General features: G+C 41.0%; 1 protein-coding gene across 1 annotated transcript; it reads right to left on the minus strand.

Moving 5' to 3' along the window:
- Positions 1-84: 84 nt before the first annotated feature.
- vmp1 (vacuole membrane protein 1) lies at positions 85-20,574 on the minus strand. The gene is made up of 12 exons (XM_021588112.3): positions 20,191-20,574; positions 19,495-19,606; positions 18,482-18,614; positions 18,266-18,356; positions 17,778-17,888; positions 8,122-8,286; positions 7,608-7,739; positions 5,828-5,908; positions 5,513-5,629; positions 4,877-4,938; positions 1,058-1,160; positions 85-917 (listed from the first exon to the last, which is right to left on the minus strand). The coding sequence occupies exons 2-12, from the start codon at positions 19,568-19,570 to the stop codon at positions 765-767; spliced, it is 1,224 nt and encodes a 407-aa protein (XP_021443787.3). The 5' UTR covers positions 19,571-19,606; positions 20,191-20,574; the 3' UTR covers positions 85-764.
- Positions 20,575-20,935: the final 361 nt, after the last annotated feature.

Consider the following 20,935-nt stretch of genomic DNA (forward strand, 5'->3'; position numbering starts at 1 on the left):
TCTATATACAATAACATGGGGCAAGCTTACAAGAATGGAAGCAATTGTTTAAATAGTAAGAGAAACTCAGACATGGAAACAAGAATGATTTAGGCATTTTATATATTCTGCTCAAAGACCGTCTAAATGTACAGAATAAAAATGACACTAAGTTAGCTGAGTGTAATGTTAAGTTACAAATCCTTTTTGTTCCGTTTTGGTCCAAGTTAGTTCGTCCAGATCATTCAAAATATATGTGCATACATACCGTCCCAAAAATATTTCCAGGATGTGCAAACCAATAACACATTGATCCGACTTGATATTGCTATTTCCAAGAAACACAAAATGACAGATGGTCTATTTCTGATCAACAGGACAAAACACAAGAAAATGTAACCCTGAAAATGTCCTTAGCATCATATCAGCATACACAATGTCTGAGTCCATCCATACAGTGAAAAATTTGGTACAAATCAAGTCTAGTGATTTAAGAACTGTGTTCAATGGAAGTAGGACCCTCCACCTTGCATAAGGCATTGCAGCTGGTATAGCTGCCAGCAAAACAGTTGACCTCCAGTTTCTGCTTAACTGCTCATAATATCCTATCACATATCACACACTAAACACAGATGAGGGGAAACTACAAAACCTTAAGGACAAACAAACAGTATACATCTGTAAGCACACACAATAGTGCCAGTTCAGCCTCTTAAGAATGGAAAAGGGCAAGGTTAGTTTGAGACAGAGCCGAGGGACTCAGCAGTCAGTTGGTGAGTCTCTTATCATTTGGTTTTCTCCTCAGTGTACCTCTGCTGCCGACTCTGTTGTCGTCGCTTGGCGTAGCTCTGAGCCATGGAGTTGATGATGGAGAAGATAAAGTAACAGACCATGACCAGAACCACCTTCTCAAAGACCCATGACAGCCAGTTCTCAGTCTGCACAGAGAGACATGCATACAGAGGAATATTACTCGACTAACACGAATGCATTACAATTTGTATTATCTTGGCAATCAATAAAATCACATGCTTTGTCTCGACATAGGAAGGATGGATGATGGTAATAGTGCTCTTACCGCCGGGGTGCCAGCGCCAGTGTGGTGGTGGAGTTTACTCCTCTGGGCCTCCAGGTACTCACTGAAAGGCTTCTGTATGGAGGGACCTACCCTCGGCAGAGACCTGACACAGTGGCAGGGCAAGGACATCCACAGGCAAGGGAGAGGCGAGGCGGGGGAAAAGAGGGAGGGAAAGACAGACAACATTATATCCCAGAGTACTTACCATATCAGCAGTATCCCTTCACATGGTAAAATAATGAGGCTTTGTCGAGGGAACCCTTGGTTTAAAGAGAACAGTCTATTGCTCATGATGTCAAGAGTTCCAATTTCTATGTTTCTAGTTAGGCATCAAGTCTAGCTGGGAGTTCCCACTGCCAGTGTAGTGGCTGAGAGCACACAGCAGACTGAAGTGAGGCAGTCCTCATCTCTTATTTATTCCTGAGATCCCTATAAGAAACCAGTCTGAGCCCAATAACCAGGAAGTGACTCAATATGCTGTCATCACAGCCTTATGGGTGGAAACAGATCAAACTAGGCGTGTTCATCAATATGACTGTCCATATGGGAGGAAGAGCAAAGGATTAGATCACTGTGTGGGCCCCTCAGTTCATCAGGGCTCTTTACATTATAGTTACAGGGAATGCAGACAAATTGAGTGTAAGAGAACCCTCAGACACCACAACTTGATGTACCGGAGTAACACCACAATAATTCGTAGTTGACAGTACTATACCAAAATAATTGGTATAATTTAATCAATGTATCACAACCATCATTAAATAAAATATACAAACATTTCTTAGACATGGTTACATTATTTTTTTTGTTGCAGGTGTTAATATAAACTTCATCTAAAGCTTGACCAGACAGATAATTTACTATCGGGGTAAAAAGTTAATTGGATAATTGTAATTGCTGATCTTAAACAAAGGGATATGGCATGCCCATTCCCAGACTAACTTTGAGTGACTCATTCAGCCACACACAAACTGCTGCAATCACCAACAGTTCGGTTTCAGCGTTCAAGCACCAGTGTAACACATAATAGCGAGTCAGACCAGTCAAACAATTGCAATGGTAGCAAGCAATTGTTCTTTCTCACGCGACTCATTTTAACTGTGAATAAGATGGCACTATAAACTGATCATTAGTTGTAAGCTTTATTTTATTTGTTCATGGTGAGAAGAAATAGTCAAGGAAGAGCTGAAGATGTTAGCTTATTATGTTGGATGTGTTAAATGGAAGTGATGATTTATTTTTCTTTCATACAGTGGCTTGTGAAAAAATGTACCCCCCTTGTAATTTTTCCCTTTTTGTTGCCCTACAACCTGGAATTAAAATGTATTTTTTGTGGGTTTGTATTATTTAATTTACACAACATGCCTACCACTTTGAAGATGTTAAATGTTTTATTGTGAAACAAACAAAGACTAAAAAACTGAACTTGAGCGTGCATAACTATTCGCCCCCCCAAAGTCAATACTTTGTAGAATCACCTTTTGCAGCAATTGCAGCTGCAATTGGGGTATATCTCTATAAGCTTGGCACATCTAGCCACTGGGAATTGTATTCCCATTCGTCGAGGCAAACCTGCTCCAGCTCCTTCAAGTTGGATGGGTTCCGCTGGTGTACCGCAATATTTAAGTCATACCACAGATTCTTAATTGGATTGAGGTCTGGGCTTTGACTAGGCCATTCCAAGACGTTTAAATGTTTCCCCTTAAACCACTCAAGTGTTGCTTTAGCAGTATGCTTAGGGTCATTGTCCTGCTGGAAGTTGAACCTGTCCCAGTCTCTTTGGACTGAAACAGGTTTCCCTCAAGAATTACCCTGTATTTAGCGCCGTCCATCATTCCTTCAATTCTGACCAGTTTCCCAGTCCCTGCAGATGAAAAACATCTCCACAGCATGATGCTGCTACCACCATGCTTCACTGTGGGGATGGTGTCTCGGGGTGATGAGGTGTTGAGTTTGCGCCAGACATAGCGTTTTTCTTGATGCCCTGAAAGCTATATTTTTGTCTAATCTGACCGGAGTACCTTCCATATGTTAGGGGAGTCTCCCACATGCCTTTTGGTGAACACCAAACATGTATGCTTATTGTTTTCTTTAAGCAATGGCTTTTTTCTGACCATTCTTCCGTAAAGCCCAGCTCTGTGGAGTGTACGGCTTAAAGTGGTCCTATGGACAGACACTCCAATCTTCGCTGTGGAGCTTTGCATCTCCTTCAGGTTCGCTTTGTTGCCTCTCTGATTAATGCCCTCCTTGCCTGGTCTGTGAGTTTGGGTGGGCGGCCTTCTCTTGGCAGGTTTGATGTGGTGCTATATTCTTTCCATTTTTTAATAATGATTTAAAGTGGTGCTCCGTGGGATGTTCAAAGTTTCAGATGTTTTTTTATAACCCAACCCTGATCTGTACTTCTCCACAACTTTGTCCCTGACCTGTTTGGAGAGATCCTTGGTCTTCATAGTGCCGCTTGCTTGGTGGTTCCCCTTGCTTAGTGGTATTGCAGATGCTGGGGCTTCCAGAACAGGTGTATATATACTGAGATCATGTCACACTTAGATTGTACACAGGGGAACTTTATTTAACTAATTATGTGATTTCTGAAGGTAATTGGTTGCACCATATCTTATTTAGGGGCTTTATAGCAAAGGGGGTGAATACATATGCACGCACCACTTTTACATTTTTTATTTAAGCAATTGTTTCCCGTTCACTTCATCAATTTGGACTATTTTGTGTATGTCCATTACACGAAATCCATTTAAATTGTAATGCAACAAAAGGAAAAACACCATGTGGGACAAATACTTTTGCAAGGCACTGTACATCCTGCAGTTATTGTTTCCCTGCTGCTGTCAGGGAGATTCTGGTTCAGTCAAAGCTAAACTGCTGTGAGTCAGAACAGATTCCATCTGATAGGTGGTCAGCCAGCCATGTGGGGTCCTATGTGGGGAATTGGTTTGCGTGTAAGGGAAATACCCTTAAAGGTAAACACACACATCTGACTTTGATGTTAAGCTTTTATGATAGTATTTGATCCACCCCCCCCCCCCCCCCCCCCCTCCCTCAAGTCACTTGTCTGTAAGAGCATTTTTACATCATTGTATGAAGCAAGGAACCACTTTACAAAATGCATTACTATCTTTTTCACCATTGAAACAGACAAATGTAGGCTACACTCTACATATTCAAGCCTGTCTCAAAATACAACACTGCCCCTTTAAGGCTCTCTTGGAGGATGGTTGACCACCCTGGTAGCAAATAAAATACTGCAACGTTACAATTACAACAAAATACTTGGTCTTTATAAAATAATTCCCTCCAGGGCTTGAAATTAAGGGTGTCCCGTCGACAAATACTTTATGTCTACGGTACAGAACAGACTCATGGACAGTTCTGGGAAGATTCATACAACTACTGCACAAAATTTTAAAAAGCAATGATGCTGATGCAACAGATCAGACAGTTTAGCTTAGAATGTTGATACAGTAGTTTTATTTCTTCATATTATAATGTCAACAATGTGCAGATGGCTGTAGGCTGTGCGCAAATGTTCCAAAATGCAATTAGTGGGAAAACACAGCTGACTACATAGAACATGAGAAAAATGCTGGTTTCAATGGCATAGGCTATTAGACCCAAGTGTTTATAAAATAATTCCCATGGTCTTATTTTGGTTAGGCTACTTTGAAAAACAGTTTTAAACAATTCATTTAAACACATTTTTATTTTTTACTTAACAAGAGGACAAGCATCCATGTTGAGCCCCTGCCCCCCAGTAAAGCACCTCTCTCTTCATCTATACGTATACATTAACAGACACATACTCACCCGATCAGAGACACCATCTGTTCCACTATGTGCTTGCTGAACGTTATAATAACAAACAGTTTCTGTGGGAAGACAAATGAATCAACTGGGTGATTAGTGATCAGTCTCGGTCAGAGACAGTGAGACCCTGAGTCGCCATCTGCACTGAGTTGGGGGACATATCCTATGAACACAGTGACACATGCCATCCCAGCCAAATCTGGACAGTAAAAGACCCATGAGGTCTGAGGGAGAAGCACAAAGCCTCCCCCGGACCCTGGTCCTCCTCAACCCTGGAGTGCTTTGTCAGAACTGGTGAGATCACTGGCTGCTACCACGGAGATGAATTGGTCTGGTTAGACGGCTCAGCTCTCACCACCACGACTCACAGAGAGACACAGTCAGTCTCTCACCGTCTGGGAGTAGATTAGTCACTGTGGAAGACTCAACAATAAAGCCTACAATTAAGAGTTTTATCTAGTTTGCAAAAAGCAATGGCTCTCATTAAAGTGCTCTCCATACTCCTTTCATCTGGAATGGTCTTCTACAGCAGCACTAGAAGTACTTCAACACACAGACACCATGGAATTACAGCCAACTGAACATATTCTGACATTGTCTGAATGTCTAATTGGTTAGTACAACTAAAATATTTACTTGTATGTGCATCTTGACGATGGCTTTCCCAATAAGCGTCGCTCCAAAGAAGGTCCAAAATGGTACCAGGAAGTGGCCACATGTTATACCAGCCAGGTCAAACAGAGGATTAGGTATCTGAAAGACAGGTCATAACATGTGAAAATATATCCTGTAATAGAGGAATGCATTTGAATTCTACCTTCATTGCCATAACTTCATTGCAACCAACATCAACATTCAGTGATGCGCTTTAATAATAAAGGCCTCAACTTTAAAAAACAGTATAAGATAACAGAGTGCACGTCAAGTCATCAAATGTAGGCTTGGACTTACCGAGGCGCAGGCTAGAATCCCAAAGAATCCCACTTTCTGCACCATGTTCTGAACGCCCAGTTTTGCTCTTGTGACAAAATCCTGGAAACATAATTCAACAGTTTATTATCAAATATTACATTTATGCTTAACACATTAACAAACCATTTCTTCAATAATATCAATACCATGATATATAACCAAACCGAAAAACAAGTCTAATGTAATTCTGAAAAGGGTGTTACTTGATAAAGAATGCATGTAGTATAACAAACGCTATCAGATGGGATATTATCTTTTCCTTTGATCTCTTTAAGCAGCTCTGCTAAAAGTCCAAGCCAAGAGTTGTTGGCAAAGAACTGTTGAACTCTTATGATCTGATTGATATACACTACATCAAAATCAATGACGTCTTCAGTGATAATGTGTCAACCCTTGCCCTAAAACTATTCCGTTGTAACCGTCAGGTCAAAAGCATCTGACATGAATCTGTATATCGAGACCTTAGGACTTACAAGGTTCCACCTGACATTTGTCAAGAAGGAGTTATTCATATAGAGTTGTTCTTTAGGAAGTCCTTCACATGTGACATATGTGAGATGTGAAAAAGTCAATTTACAATGAAAAGATCTGAACCTGTGCAAACACCTTTGAACTTGGTGCTATAAAGGTTATATCTGCAATCCAATCACACAGAGCTGGGTTGTCAATAAAAAAGAATGTATGTCGATGTACTTTTTGAATCATGAAAGAGGAAGAAGACATCACAAAACAGTCTGGGACTTGAAAAATACTCATCTCAATACCATACAATTTGCAGATAGAACCTTTCAGTACCAAGTCCTTTGTTCATATCACAGGTTATGGTCCTCTTTTGCAAGTACTTTTTTTCACCACTTTTTCAGAAAAATGGCCATCACTTAAGCCCTTCATGGCAAACATAAATACATGTGCCTTAAGGCATGTTTAAGAACCATTTGAGAGGCATTGTTTTTGTCTTGTTAGATATCAATATGAAAACCTTCTAAAAATAAATAAATAATAATTAACCTTTATCTGAACTAGGTAAGTCAGTTAAGAACAACTTCTTATTTACGATGGCCTAGGAACAGTGGGTTAACTGCCTTGTTCAGGGGCAGAATTACATTTTTAGCTTGTCAGCTCGGGGATTCAATCCAGCAACCTTTCGGTTACTGGCTCAACGCTCTAATCACTAGACGACCTGCCACCCCTTAATGGAAGGAGTATTTCACTAAAACTACAAACATACCACATTTAATTGATAACTAGCAAGTAGTTTCCTGAGTTTGGGTGTCAGAGACCAGAAAAATGTATCAGTTTACTCATCCAGAGCTAAGCTTTAGCAATGTTGCTAGTTCTGCATAGGATATAGTGTATTTGTCATTTTAGTGAACTAGCTTAGTTAGCAATCTAATCTAAGGGGTAGGCACTGGTTGTCATGTCAGTAGCCTGTTCACATTGCCTGTCCTTCAATTGAAAGGATCATGAAAGAAAGACCTTAAGGATGATTAAAGGGGAGCTTGTTTCACCGTGACTCACTCCACTAGCAACTGTTACTGGAAATGGTGGGAGGGGCTTTCAGAAAAGTCATGTGACAACTGGAGACCAATCACAGGCCAGATAGAGAAGTCAGTAGATAGTGATGGACAGTTAGGTAGAGTTCCATCCCCAAATAAAATACTGAATGAGAGTTTATAAGACTACAGAGACTTGGGTGGAATGGGGCATTCAAGAGGCAGGCTACTACACTGTGAGAGGGGAGGACAGAGTCCCCACTCACCTGAGCAGTCTGTGCCTGCTCCAGCATCTCCTCAAACTCCTCATAGTCTTCGTCGTCTGGGTCTGCTCCAGATAGCCTGGCTGCTCGGGCCATGAAGTAGGGGGGCAACTCCCCAATAGCTGTACCTGCACCCTGGAGAGACAGTCACACACTGGTTTAGTTTAGCACTGGTTCATACCAGAGTCAAGCATAGCTCTATGGTCTCTCACTACTAGATAATCTCTTCGGTGAGGTTACGTGAGGTCAACTGAAGACTACCATTGTTGATCCCTCAAGATGCCCTGACTGTTCTAAACCCAAAGGAGCGGTTTCCCCAGGCACAGATTAAGTCCTGGACCAAAAAATAAAAACGTTTTAAAAATGGACATTCCTCATTGAGCTTGCTTTTTTTTGTCCAGGACTAGGCTTAATCTGTGTCCGGGAAACCACCCAATAGAGTTCACTAGAACGTTGAGCCTAGACTTTAGGTTAATTATACTTATTTTTGCCATTGAAGACAGACGTGTTTACTCACCCACATACAGGCTTCCAGGCGGACCTTTGAGACAATGGACCAGAGTGAGATGCTGCCCTCCACTCCTCCCTCTGGACAGATGATCTGGTCTGGGTAGGGGGGCTCGGGGAAGTCTGTAGAACCACACTCGTACGCAGCCAGGGTGACTGATGCTATGTGTGGACCCTGAGAGCCAGAGGATGGATATTCTTTAATTCAACTGAACATGTACAGTTGACACACACTAGATATGGGATGATAAACAGAAAATTACCGACACCACCTTCTTACCGAAGCATTTAGCTTAATTTGTTGATTTTGCTACACAACAATGCAATCTGAGAAGCACATGACCTTTGCTCAAAATGCTATTGCGGGACAAAGACCATTTTCAAAGCAACTACTGTTCTAGTTACAGAGGAGAGTCCCAGCTTTCTGTGAGTATGCCAATGCGTTTCTCACCTCCTAATATTGAGTTCATAATATTGAGTCCACTTTACAACCGGTGTAGGCTTTAGTTAGTATGGTTTTGATGCGCCCGCAGAGCCCAGTGCGCCATTTGCCTACATCAAGTAGCATAGGCCTAGTGCTGGAAAGTGTTTGTAGGACATTAGACTACATTTACTGATAGTCATGTAGACTAATCGATGAATCTATCTAGCTACAATAGCATATTTAGAGTTTTGAGTTCCCACTTCCTCAGCTGGTGAATAATAGCATCTACAAAGATGTCAGCAGATTCTCTACAGAGGCAAAAATAAATCTGATAATTTCAGATCCTATTTTGACAGGTTGTACATCAAAATATCAATCATGCATTTGCTGGATATGTTAGATGAAATCATAGGCTACCACCTCAGTTGTCTTACTTGGCACTGGAAAAATACGTTTTGAGCCGTATCGCTAATGTAAAGTAACTGTCAAAAAAACAAAACAATTGGTTGTAATCGAGCAAAATAGTTACATTTAATAGCAATATTACTTTTTGTACACAGCTCTAGCACTTACCCCCCAAAAAATAGTGTTGTTATTTATTGCTGATTTATTGTTATTGGTTTTAAAAAAAATGGGTCAATTTATTGCGATATGGATTTTTGTCCATGTCGCCCAGCTTTAGCCACCTGGCTTCAGTAACAAGTAAGGGCAGTCAGGGAACCTGAAACCACAACACAGGAAGCCTAGTATGCCATATCCTATTGAGATACCAAAGTGACAAGAGATAGACAGAAGACAATTAGTCAGTGCTGATCCCCATAGCTCTCCTAGAGAAAGCGAGCGGACATGCTGGGGAGTCTTCTTTTCACAATACGGGTTCACAAGGTCTCAATCCCTGCCTTTCCTTTCCTTCCATTACAAATCCATACTCGTTTCGCCATGATGAGTCAATGATAACAAAACAATACCTTTTCATTATTTGGAAAGAAATAATCCACAAAAAACAGCAAATGAAATGCACGGTGGCCATTGCCTTGAATGTTTAGCAAAATAAGAAGAACAGTCCCTACATTTCCATCTGAATCCAGCATTACCAGACTCATGAATCATACAATTATGCTTGTAACCCCCAGCTGAATGGGAGCATGGTCTCTGCTCCTTACTATGGGGCATCTAATTCTTTAGGTCTGAGGTAAATCCATAGCAGCTCTTTAGAGGGCAGATGTTTCTGGCACCATTCAACTTGGGACTTTCCAACATGTTGACCTTACCTCAGTATGGTAAAGTGTGCACATAGCCTAACTATTTTATCAGGGAGCACAACCTCATCATTCTCCAGATAGTAGGAGGATATATTGTTTTTAAGTGGAGAGTACAAAAAAACAGTTAAGCAAGCACTCTCTCATATCAGCACATATTTACACAAGTGGTTGATATTTTAGTGATGCCTTGATTGAAATATAAAGCAAACATACTGGTAATAGCCAAATGAACATTTGTACAATACAAAGTAGGCCAACCGCTATAGAAATCATGACATTGCATCTTTGAATGAATATAGCATCATTTAAGTGTTTATAAGTTGCATTAGACAAAATGGGGCCTACCACTATACAAATCATGATACTGACACTGTCTTTATGAATTCATATTGAATAATTTGAGTGTTTGTAAGTTGCATTAAAGAGCTACAGTTTCTCATTTTGGAAAAGATGACTGAAAGCTGATGGAAATAACCACGCTCACACTGAGTGGGGAGATGTAGGAAAGGGAATAAGGTCATACACACGTCTAGGGGAGATGACACGTCATGAGGTCAACACCACCAACACTACCAGAGGCTGTGGTTTACAGGCCTGTCTCTACTAGTGGGTTTAGGTAGTATTTAGTGAAGAAAATTGGTCGTTAGGCATAGAATTGGAAGGACTATCAAAGTAAATTGTATTTCCAAAGCAGTTATTTCAAAAGTTTAGTAGAAACCGTGCAATTTCCCATTTGTAAATGTGGAGCTGTTGACTCAAGGGTATCTACATCATAAGATCTAGTGAACAATGGCCACCTCACTGAAGAAAATGGGGACCTCGGCAGAATCACTTCCTTGTCTTCGTCACAGTTGAATGCTTCATTTCACCACAGCCAAGATGGATGTCACAAACACATCACACAGTGAGGAAGGAGCGTGACTCAACCACAGTCACACTATGATCACTCATCAGGAACTAGGGCTGTGGCGGTCATGAAATTGTCGGACGGTAATTGTCATGCAAATAACTTCCGTTCCATACTATCCCAAAGATGGCTTATTGGGTTGAGGTCTGGGGACTGCGCTGGCCACTCAAGTAAACAGAACTTGCTGTCATGTTCCATGCAATGTTTTTCTACTCCTCAATTGTCTAGTGTTGTTGATCGCGTGCCCACTGGAGCACTCAATGATGAGTGGTTGTCTCATCATTCTCGGTAAACCCTCGACAAAAGTTTTGTGAAAAGCCCTGGAGAGCGGATGTTTCTGAGACACTCGATCTGGCGTACCTACCACCTACGATCGTACCATGCTCAAAGTCACTTATGTTACTCATTTTGCCAAATCTTAACTTACAATCGAACATTAACTGAATCCCTAGATGCCAGTCTGCCTGCTTTACATAGCAAGCCATGGCCACGTGACTCACTGTCTGTAGGAGCTATCCATTTTCGTTAACGGGGTGGTGTACCTAATAAACTGGGAGTATATTGTTTCAGGTGACAAAACATGTTTCGTTTAGTTACTTTTTCCTCAACTTGTTTCTCTTAACTTCATAGCAAGTCGAGCAGCTAGTTAACTAGCCAACTAAATGCTAGGCTGAAGATACCAGTGTAGCTAGCGACCTCCACCTAATAATCATCATAAAAAACAAACGTCATTACCATCACAATAAACTTAAAACGGGAGGCAACTGTCATAATATAATTGGCTTAACAGCCAATGTGTATTATTCAAGTCATAAATGGACTCTTGCGGCAGGTAGCCTAGTGGTTAGAGCGTTGGACTAGGAACTGAAAGGCTGCAAGATCGAATGCCCGAGCTGACAGGGTAAAAATCAAGGCAGTTAACCCACTGTTCCTAGGCCATCATTGAAAATAAGAATATGTTCTTAATAAAGGTAAAATACAAATAAAATAGCTGGACTGAAAACTCAATGTTTGAAAAATGTCAAAGTATGCTTGTCTGTCTGACAATGGAGCCTTCAAAAGGGGGCATTGCGATTCCTCCTAGTTGTGGACGTCCCCAATGAAATGCATGACATCCGGCGTAACAGTGTACTTATTGGTAATGTGAACGAGGCTTAAGTCTGCAACTCAAATGATTTTAAAAAGTTCCATGAAAGTCATGAACTCTGCTCTGTTTCTGGCGCAGGCTACACACACTTCAGTCTCTAATTCACAATTTGACAAGCACTTGATAATATTCTCACCTATCAGACTATTCTTAATAGAGGTTGACCGATTAATTAGGGTCGATTTCAAGTTTTCATAACAATCGGAAATTGGTATTTTTGGACACCAATTTGGCCGATTTAAATATATATATATATATATATATATTTTTTTACACCTTTATTTATCCTTTATTTAACTAGGCAAGTCAGTTAAAAACATTCTTATTTTCAATGACTTCAATGATTTTTACCTTGTCAGCTCGGGGATTCAATCTTGCAACCTTACAGTTAACTAGTCCAACGCTCTAACCACCTGCCTCTCATTGCACTCCACGAGGAGACTGCCTGTTACGCGAATGCAGTAAGAAGCCACGGTAAGTTGCTAGCTAGCATTAAACTTGTCTTTAAAAAAACAATCAATCAATCATAATCACTAGTTAACTACACATGGTTGATGATATTACTAGTTTATCTAGCGTGTCCTGCGTTGCATATAATCGATGCGGTGCGTATTCGCGAAAAAGGACTGTCTTGCTCCAATGTGTAACTAACCATAAACATCAATGACTTTCTTAAAATCAATACACAAGTATATATTTTTAAACCTGCATATTTAGTTAATATTGCCTGCTAACCTGGCTCGTTGCGAACTCTGTGAAGACTATTTATTCCGAACAAAGACAGCCAACTTCGCCAAACGGGGGATGATTTAACAAAAGCGCATTTGCCAAAAAAGCACAATCGTTGCACGACTGTACCTAACCATAAACATCAATGCCTTTCTTAAAATCAATACACAGAAGAATATATTTTTAAACCTGCATATTTAGCTAAAAGAAATCCAGGTTAGCAGGCAATATTATTGCGGTAGTTGCACGCAGAGTCAGTGTATATGCAACAGTTTGGGCCACCAAATTTGCCAGAATTTTACGTAATTATGACATAACATTGAAGGTTGTGCAATATAACAGGAATATTTAGACTTATGGATGCCACCCGTTAGATAAAATACGGAATGGTTCCGTATTTCACTGAAAGATTAAACGTCTTGTTTTTCGAGATGCTAGTTTCCGGATTCGACCATATTAATGACCTAAGGCTCGTATTTCTGTGTGTTATTATGTTATAATTAAGTCTATGATTTGATAGAGCAGTCTGACTGAGCGATGGTAGGCACCAGCAGGTTCGTAAGTATTCATTCAAACAGCACTTTCCTGCGTTTTGCCAGCAGCTCGTCGCTGTGCTTCAAGCATTGAGCTGTTTATGACTTCAAGCCCATCAACTCCCGAGATTAGACTGGTGTAACCGATGTGAAATGGCTAGCTTGTTAGCGGGGTGCGCGCTAATAGCGTTTCAAACGTCACTTGCTCTGAGACATGGAGTGGTTGTTCCCCTTGCTCTGCAAGGGCCGCGGCTTTTGTGGAGCGATGGGTAACGCAGCTTCGAGGGTGGCTGTTGTCGATGTGTTCCTGGTTCGAGCCCAGGTAGGGGCAAGGAGAGGGACGGAAGCTACACTGTTACACTGGCAATACTAAAGTGCCTATAAGAACATCCAACAGTCAAAGGTATATGAAATACAAATCGTATAGAGATTGTCCTATAATTCCTATAATAACTACAACCTAAAACTTCTTATCTGGGAATATTGAAGACTCCTGTTAAAATGAACCACCAGCTTTCATATGTTCTCATGTTCTGAGCAAGGAACTTAAACGTTAGCTTTTTTACATGGCACATATTGCACTTTTACTTTCTTCTCCAAGACTTTGTTTTTGCATTATTTAAACCAAATTGAACACGTTTCATTTTATTGATGTATTATATTAAGTTAAAATAAGTGTTCATTCAGTATTGTCGTAATTATCATTATTACATCATTCTTAATTATTTTTTATTTTTTTTAACAGCCGATTAATCGGTATCGGCTTTTTTTTTGGGGTCCTCCAATAATCGGTATCGGCGCTGAAAAATCATAATCGGTCAACCTCTAATTCTTAATACTACTACACCAGCTCTCGTTGTTTGTGGCAGGGCTTGAAAACTATTATTACGGACTAAAGGGAAACCCAGACGCAAGCTGCCCAGTGACGCAAGCCTACCAGACGAGCTAAAATATTTTATGCTCGCTTCGAGGCAAGCAATACTGAAGCATGCACGAGAGCACCAGCTGTTCTGGATGACTGTGTGATAACGCAATCGGTAGCCAACGTGAGCAAGACCTTTAAACAGGTCAACATTCACAAAGCCGCAGGGCCAGACGGATTACCAGGACGTGTACTCAAAGCATGCGCGGACCAACTGGCAAGTGTTTTCACTGACATTTTCAACCTCTCCCTGTTTGAGTCTAATCCCTACATGTTTCAAGCAGACCACCAATAGTCCCTGTGCCCAAGGAAGCATAGGTAACCTGCCTAAATGATTACCGCCCTATAGCACTCACGTCGGTAGCCATGAAGTGCGTTGAAAAGCTGGTCATGACTCACATCAACAGCGTCCTCCCGGACACCCTAGACCCACTCCAATTTGCATACCACCCCAACAAATGACACAATCTCAATCCACACTGCCATTTCTCACCTGGACAAAAGGAACACCTATGTGAGAATGCTGTTCATTGACTACAGCTCAGCATTCAACACCATAGTGCCCACAAAGCTCATTATAAGCTAAGGACCCTGGGACTAAACACCTCCCTCTGCAACTTGATCCTGGCCTTCCAGACAGGTCTCCCCCAGGTGGTAAGGGTAGGCAACAACACATCTGCCAAACCGATCCTCAACACTGGGCCCCTCAGGGGTGTGTATTTAGTCCCCTCCTGTACTCCTTGTTCACCCACGACTGCTTGATCAAACATGACTCAAACACCATTAAGTTTGCTGACGACAACAGTGGTAGGCCTGATCACCGACAACGATGAGACAGCCTATAGGGTGGAGGTCAGAGAACTGGCAGTGTGGTGCCAGGACAACAACCTCTCCCTCAATGTGAGCAAGACAAAGGAGCTGATCGTGGACTACAGGACAAGGAGGGCAAACAGGCCCCCAGTGACATCGAAGGGGCTGTATTGGAGCGGGTCGAGAGTTTCAAGTACCTTGGTGTCCACATCACCAATGAACTATCATGGTCCAAACACACTAAGACACTCGTGAAGAGGGCACGGCAAAACCTTTTCCCCCTCAGGAGACTTAAAATAATTTTGCATGGGTCCCCAGATCCTCAAAAAGTTATACAGCTGCACCATCGAGAGCATCCTGACCGGTTGCATCACCGCCTGGTATGGCAACTGCTCGGCATCTGACAGTAAGGCGCTACAGGGTGTAGTGTGTACGGCCCAGTACATCACTGGCGCCAAGCTTCCTGCCATCCAGGACCTACATAATAGGTGGTGTCAGAGGAAAGCCCATAATCGTCAGAGACTCCAGTCACCCAAGTTATAGACTGTGATCTCTGCTACCACATGGCAAGCGATACCGGAGCACCAAGTCTAGGACCAAAATGCTCCTTAACAGCATCTACCCCCAAGCCATAAGACTGCTGAACAACTAATCAAATGGCCACTAATCAAATGGCTATTTACATTGACACCCCCCCATGCAGTCACTTCACCCCTACCTACAAATTACCTCAACTAACCTGTACCCCCGCACATTGACTCGGTACCGGTACCCCCTGTATATAGCATTGTTATTGTTATTTTATTGTGTTACTTTTTATCTTTAGTTTATTTGGTAAATATTTGAACTCTTCTTGAACTGCACTGTTGGTTAGGGGCTTGTAAGTAAGCATTTCACGGTAAGGTCTACACTTGTTATATTCGGCGCATGTGACAAAAAGTTTGATTTGATTAGAATTTAAATATGGTCTTTAAATGTAGCCTACTAATTTTAACACAAGTGTATAAAACAGCCTCCATTTGTCAGGGTGTAGACTCTACAAGGTGTTGAAAGCGTTCCACAGGGATGCTGGCTCATGTTGACTCCAATGCTTTCCACAGTTGTGTCAAGTTGCTGGACCATTTTTGTGAAAAACCCAGCAGCGTTGCAGTTCTTCATATAAACCAGCGCGCCTGGCACCTACTGCCATATCTCGTTCAAAGGCACTTAAATATTTTGTCTTACCCATTCACCCTCAATGGAACACATACACAATCCATGTCTCAATTGTCTCAAGGCTTAAAAATCCTTCTTTAATTAACCTGTCTCGTTAAAAAAATATATATATATATATATATTTTTTTTTAAAGGCCCCCCCAATTTAAAAAAAATAATATAGCCTGCGCTTGAATAGCAAATGGAGGAAGCTCTTCCCTCAGTCTCTCATTCACAATTTGAATTAGCAATAAGAATTGAGCAATAAATAGCAGCACAAGAAAGCTTGGATCCTCTTTTAAAATAGTGGTCAGTCAAAACTCTTTACATACATGATTGTGCAATGACTGGGTTTATAACAGTGTCACTAGACTCTGTAGTTGGTAGGCTCTCCAACTCTGTTCCAGGAATCCTAGGCCTATAGGTTATGCTTAGAGTTATTTTCCATTTTAGTTGTGATACGAACCTTGTCAAAACATATCGGCTAGGATACATGATGAATGCGACTATGATTTGAAAAAGTTGCAAAAACTGTCTTCCCTTAGACTGCACACGCTGGCCATCATTCACAAGTGATTATTATTATTTCACACTATTCTCAATTTAATTTTGTCTTTACATATGCCAAATAATGTGTGTGAAATTAGTTTTGATTTAGAATGGGCCATTATCAAGCACCTGTAGGAACAGGGGGGAAAAAAAGATGTCATAGTGAATGGAGGACACTTTTCCCGTGGTTAATTTTCATGCCAGATAATCTACTCCGGTTGTAAAATAAGCAATGTGTTTAATATTAGGGAAGTTGAGAAATAAATATAGTAGGCTAGCCTATAGAAAGCTGATAGGATCCCCTTCAATAGAGGCCATCAAAATTATTTTTTGCATAGCCTATAGAAATGTTGCACATCATGGGCTTATAGGAACACTTATTCCATTCTATGCATCAACCAGCTATGAGGAGCTGGCTCTCGCTGCGCAACAGGTGATCCTATTCTGCTCAAACTCAATGTCAGGGCTCTCTTTCAGTGTTTGATTAGATTTTCGATTGCATTTGCATTGATGTGAGAGTGATTATAGGAACAGATCGCTGAGTACCAGGTCATTAGCAACCGGCCGTTAGCAAGTTTGGTAGGCTACTAATGACCATCGGTGGCATCAGAGAGCAAGTTTTGGAGAAGCCTAGTTACCGTGACTCAACTGTCACATGGAATTTGAATCCGGGTGTAGCGGTAATACGGTCACTGTAACAGCCCTAATCAGGGCCCAGTTTTTCAAAAGTTATCTATTTGGACTTAGTCCAGATAGATAACCTTTGAAAAACTGTGCCTAGAGGTGAAAGGCAGATCCTATGGAGAACTGAACACACAAATAATGAGATAGGAAGTGAGGCCACCCACTGGACAAACTGTGGATATGTATTACATTTCTGGTAGTGGTCAGCGTTAAACATCACTCAGATGATGAAAATAACCTGTGCACAAAATATGTCCCTCTTGCTCAAAGAGGACAAAGACAAGCCTGTCAACTAATTCACCGTAACTATATATTTTTGTATCCATTGTGCCAGTTATGGAACAACAAGCAGAGCTAACAGCCTCACAAAAATATCCAATGTCACATACTGTGCCAGCATTCTCAAATAAGTAATTACTACAGAGATACAGCAGGCTTTTCCACTGTCTGAGCGTGACAAGTTAGCTTATGTGACAGGCAAGGGAAGGGTGGTTATCTTACTTACCAGGTATAGTAGGAAGGTATGTAGGCCAGTCCCAAGGCCTACTGAGGACAGGATGCCCAAACCTACCCAGTAGGCACACCACAGGAACCTCTTCTCCAGGTACTGCACATACTGCAAAGGAGAACAGACAGGAGGGGGAAAGAGAAGTAGAGAGAGTTTAAGGCTTTTGCATGGACATAGATAGCCATAACATACTGCAAAATACATTTATCCTTTGGAGAGAACATTGGTAACCTATGTTATGCTAAGGATAGTGGTGGAAAAAGAGGAATTGTAAAAATTGTACACCATAATATCAACATATAAACTACGTTACATCCAATGTATTGGCCTGAGCCTCAAGCAAAAAATGTTGTCTCCTCAGATGACCTTTCCTCTAGAAATGCTGTGTATCTGAATGAACAGTTACTTATCTTTAACCATTAAACATCTCAAATAAATCAATTACAGAGGAGGTGATAGAGGTTTCTTTTTCTCTCCTTCCTTACCTTCTGGTGTGCTCCCTCAGTGGAGTAGGCAAGGGAGAAGAGTGAACACAATACCAGGATCAAGAACACTGTACCCCTTCTTTGCCATAACCTATAGAGGGGAGAAGTAAACCGTTTATTAGGTACAACTATTTAATGACTAGACTGGCAAACTGAAAAAAAGCTTTCAATTGAACAGTTGATTTCTAGTTTTACTGTTAAGTAGTGGTGGTTTACTTTAATGTCCATTCCTTTAGTGTGATGAAGGTTTCCAAGAGGAAGTAGTTTAGTGTGACGATAGGCCTCCTCCACAGCACCAGAGCGAGACGCTCCTCCCGATCTTTCTGCCTCCTCTCACTCACCGCAGAGTCTGTAGATACCGGAGCACACTCTTGAGGTCAGACTAACTTATAAAGTGGGATAGTTTAAAAAAAGCTACTGCAATATCCAATTATTTTGCTGGACACCAGGCAGTGACACAGGAAAGCCCTAAAAATTGTCAAAGACTCCAGTCACCCTAGTCAAAGACTGTTCTCTCTGCTACCGCATGGCAAGCAGTACCGGAGTGCCAAGTCTAAGAGGCTTCTAAAACAGCTTTTACACCCAAGCCATAATACTCCTGAACATCGAATCAAATGGCTACCCAGACTATTTGCATTCCCCCCCCCCCCCTTTACACTGCTGCTGCTCTATGTTATTATCTATGCAGTCACTTTAATTTTACCTACATGTACATACTACCTCATTTGTAGCATCGCTATTGTTATCTACTGCTGCTCTTTAATTATTTGTTACTTTTATTTGTTACTTTTTTGTTGTATTTTCTTAAAACTGCATTGTTGATTAAGGGCTTGTAAGTAAGCATTTCACTGTAAGGTACACCTGTGGTATTCGGCGAATGTGACAAATACAATTTAATTTGACATAAGACTCTTGTGACTTTGACAAAGTCATGTGACTGTCTAGGCCTAAGTAGGAACATAAAACTAGCAATTGGTGGTGTTCTATAGTCTAGACATTTTAATCATTTAGTAGTTAATTAACTATGGAATAAGTTAGTACCCAACAGCTTGGGACCATTCTGGCAATACTGGAATGTTGCAAGAAGAACTGCCAAGATAATATTTTTTTGCAGTTGCTGCTTACCAATAGCAACACACACCATTCTCCTTCCTTGGTAAAACTGTTTATCTTTTCTCCATAAAAACACAGCCTAATGCTGGTTCACTTGGAAAAGTTTCAAAACCAACCTGCAAAATGTCCATTCTGTTTGTCTTTGGTTCCTCGCTTCTGTGGTTGTTCACAGCTTGCCCCATTCTTTGCCATCTCATTCACTGTTGAATTTTTTTAGGGTTTTGGCCTCTGTCAACGGTAGAAAGCACATTAGCTAGTTATTGCTTGTCACTAAATGACAGCTAGTGGAAGATGTTGCCACACGCTAAAGTTAGCTTGCCAACCGGCATACAAGCTAACAAACAGCTGATAACAAGTAACCCTTATTCACGACTCAAACTCCATTGGAATACATTGACCGGCTGTATAAACCACCATGGGTTTTCAAGAACTAGCTAGCAAGTGACGTTAAAGTGTGTAATATCACACTCTCTTAGCAAGCTGGCTGGCTGGAGTGAGTTTATAAAAACATAGTTAGCTACAATTAATTGTTCAATGCTTATAACTATGAATAACGGATTATTAACTACAGTAACCCATTGCATGTTGACGTCGCTAGTTGGCCAGATAGCTAGCCACTTAGCTAGACAGAGCTAACGACACTGTGGGAATAGTTTAGGCTACAACAACCATGGAAACATGTTAGGATCTAGTTACTTCAGTTGTTGTGTTGACTGTAATGCCACAACTCTGTTCACATTCGAAAATGATACATATTCTAGACAAATATAAATGTGTTAGTCACACAAATTGAATTAAATGAGCTGTCATACCTCCGAATCTTCTTCCTGGAGGAATGTTCTTCTTCTATGGTATATTTGGCGATCGCACAACTTCATGTGTATCCCGCCACCTACTGTGCGGGGTGGAAACAGGATTCCCAAAAATGTAACAAAATACTAACAAAATACTTTTGCCACCTTTGTCTCCTTCACCCTTACAGGGCACTCCAGGAACTCCTAAAACAACAAGACCGACAGACTTTCTTCTTTTTCTCCATTCATCGAGCGGGTCAGATGCTCAGCACCAACCACCAATGTTGGGGAGTACAAAAAATTACTGTAATTGTAATCCGTTACGTTACCAGCAAAAATATTGTAATCAGATTACATATACTATATGTCTATAGCAAATGCAGCAAATGGCATTCAATTTTCACATTCCATGGCACAGCATTTATTTTTCAACTCGAATCAATGAGCCCAATCAGTCCTCCATGACAACAACATCATAAACAACACAGTAGGGCTGGCTAATAAGTCCTTTGTTTTGGGTTTATGCTCAGGTAAAACAATTTGGCTAATCTATACTTCCATATTTCCAAGTCCTATTCTTGAAGCTCAAGGGGTATAATATTTATTGGAATGACTGGAATTCTGATAGACTTTGGTGTAATGTAAAGATATTATTTAATCGTATAATTATGTTGTAGAAAGTGATGGGTTAGAAAAAGCCCACATAACCAATCCATAAATTAAAATTTAACATCCATATACAGTCTGGCCAGCTATGTAAACT

Source organism: Oncorhynchus mykiss, chromosome 27 (genome assembly GCF_057628025.1).
Source record: "Oncorhynchus mykiss isolate SJ-2025 chromosome 27, ASM5762802v1, whole genome shotgun sequence".
Lineage (NCBI taxonomy): Eukaryota > Metazoa > Chordata > Actinopteri > Salmoniformes > Salmonidae > Oncorhynchus > Oncorhynchus mykiss.

What these genes read in the sequence shown, in the direction of transcription:
- vmp1 (XM_021588112.3), bottom strand. Translation starts at nt 19,570, where the DNA reads ATGGCAAAGAATGGGGCAAGCTGTGAACAACCACAGAAGCGAGGAACC. An exon ending in CTGAGGGAGCACACCAGAAG is followed by an intron (nt 17,889 to 18,265) that starts GTAAGGAAGGAG and finishes TCTCCTTTGCAG; the next exon opens with TATGTGCAGTACCTGGAGAA. An exon ending in GCCTGGAAGCCTGTATGTGG is followed by an intron (nt 7,740 to 8,121) that starts GTGAGTAAACAC and finishes CTGTCTCTCCAG; the next exon opens with GGTGCAGGTACAGCTATTGG.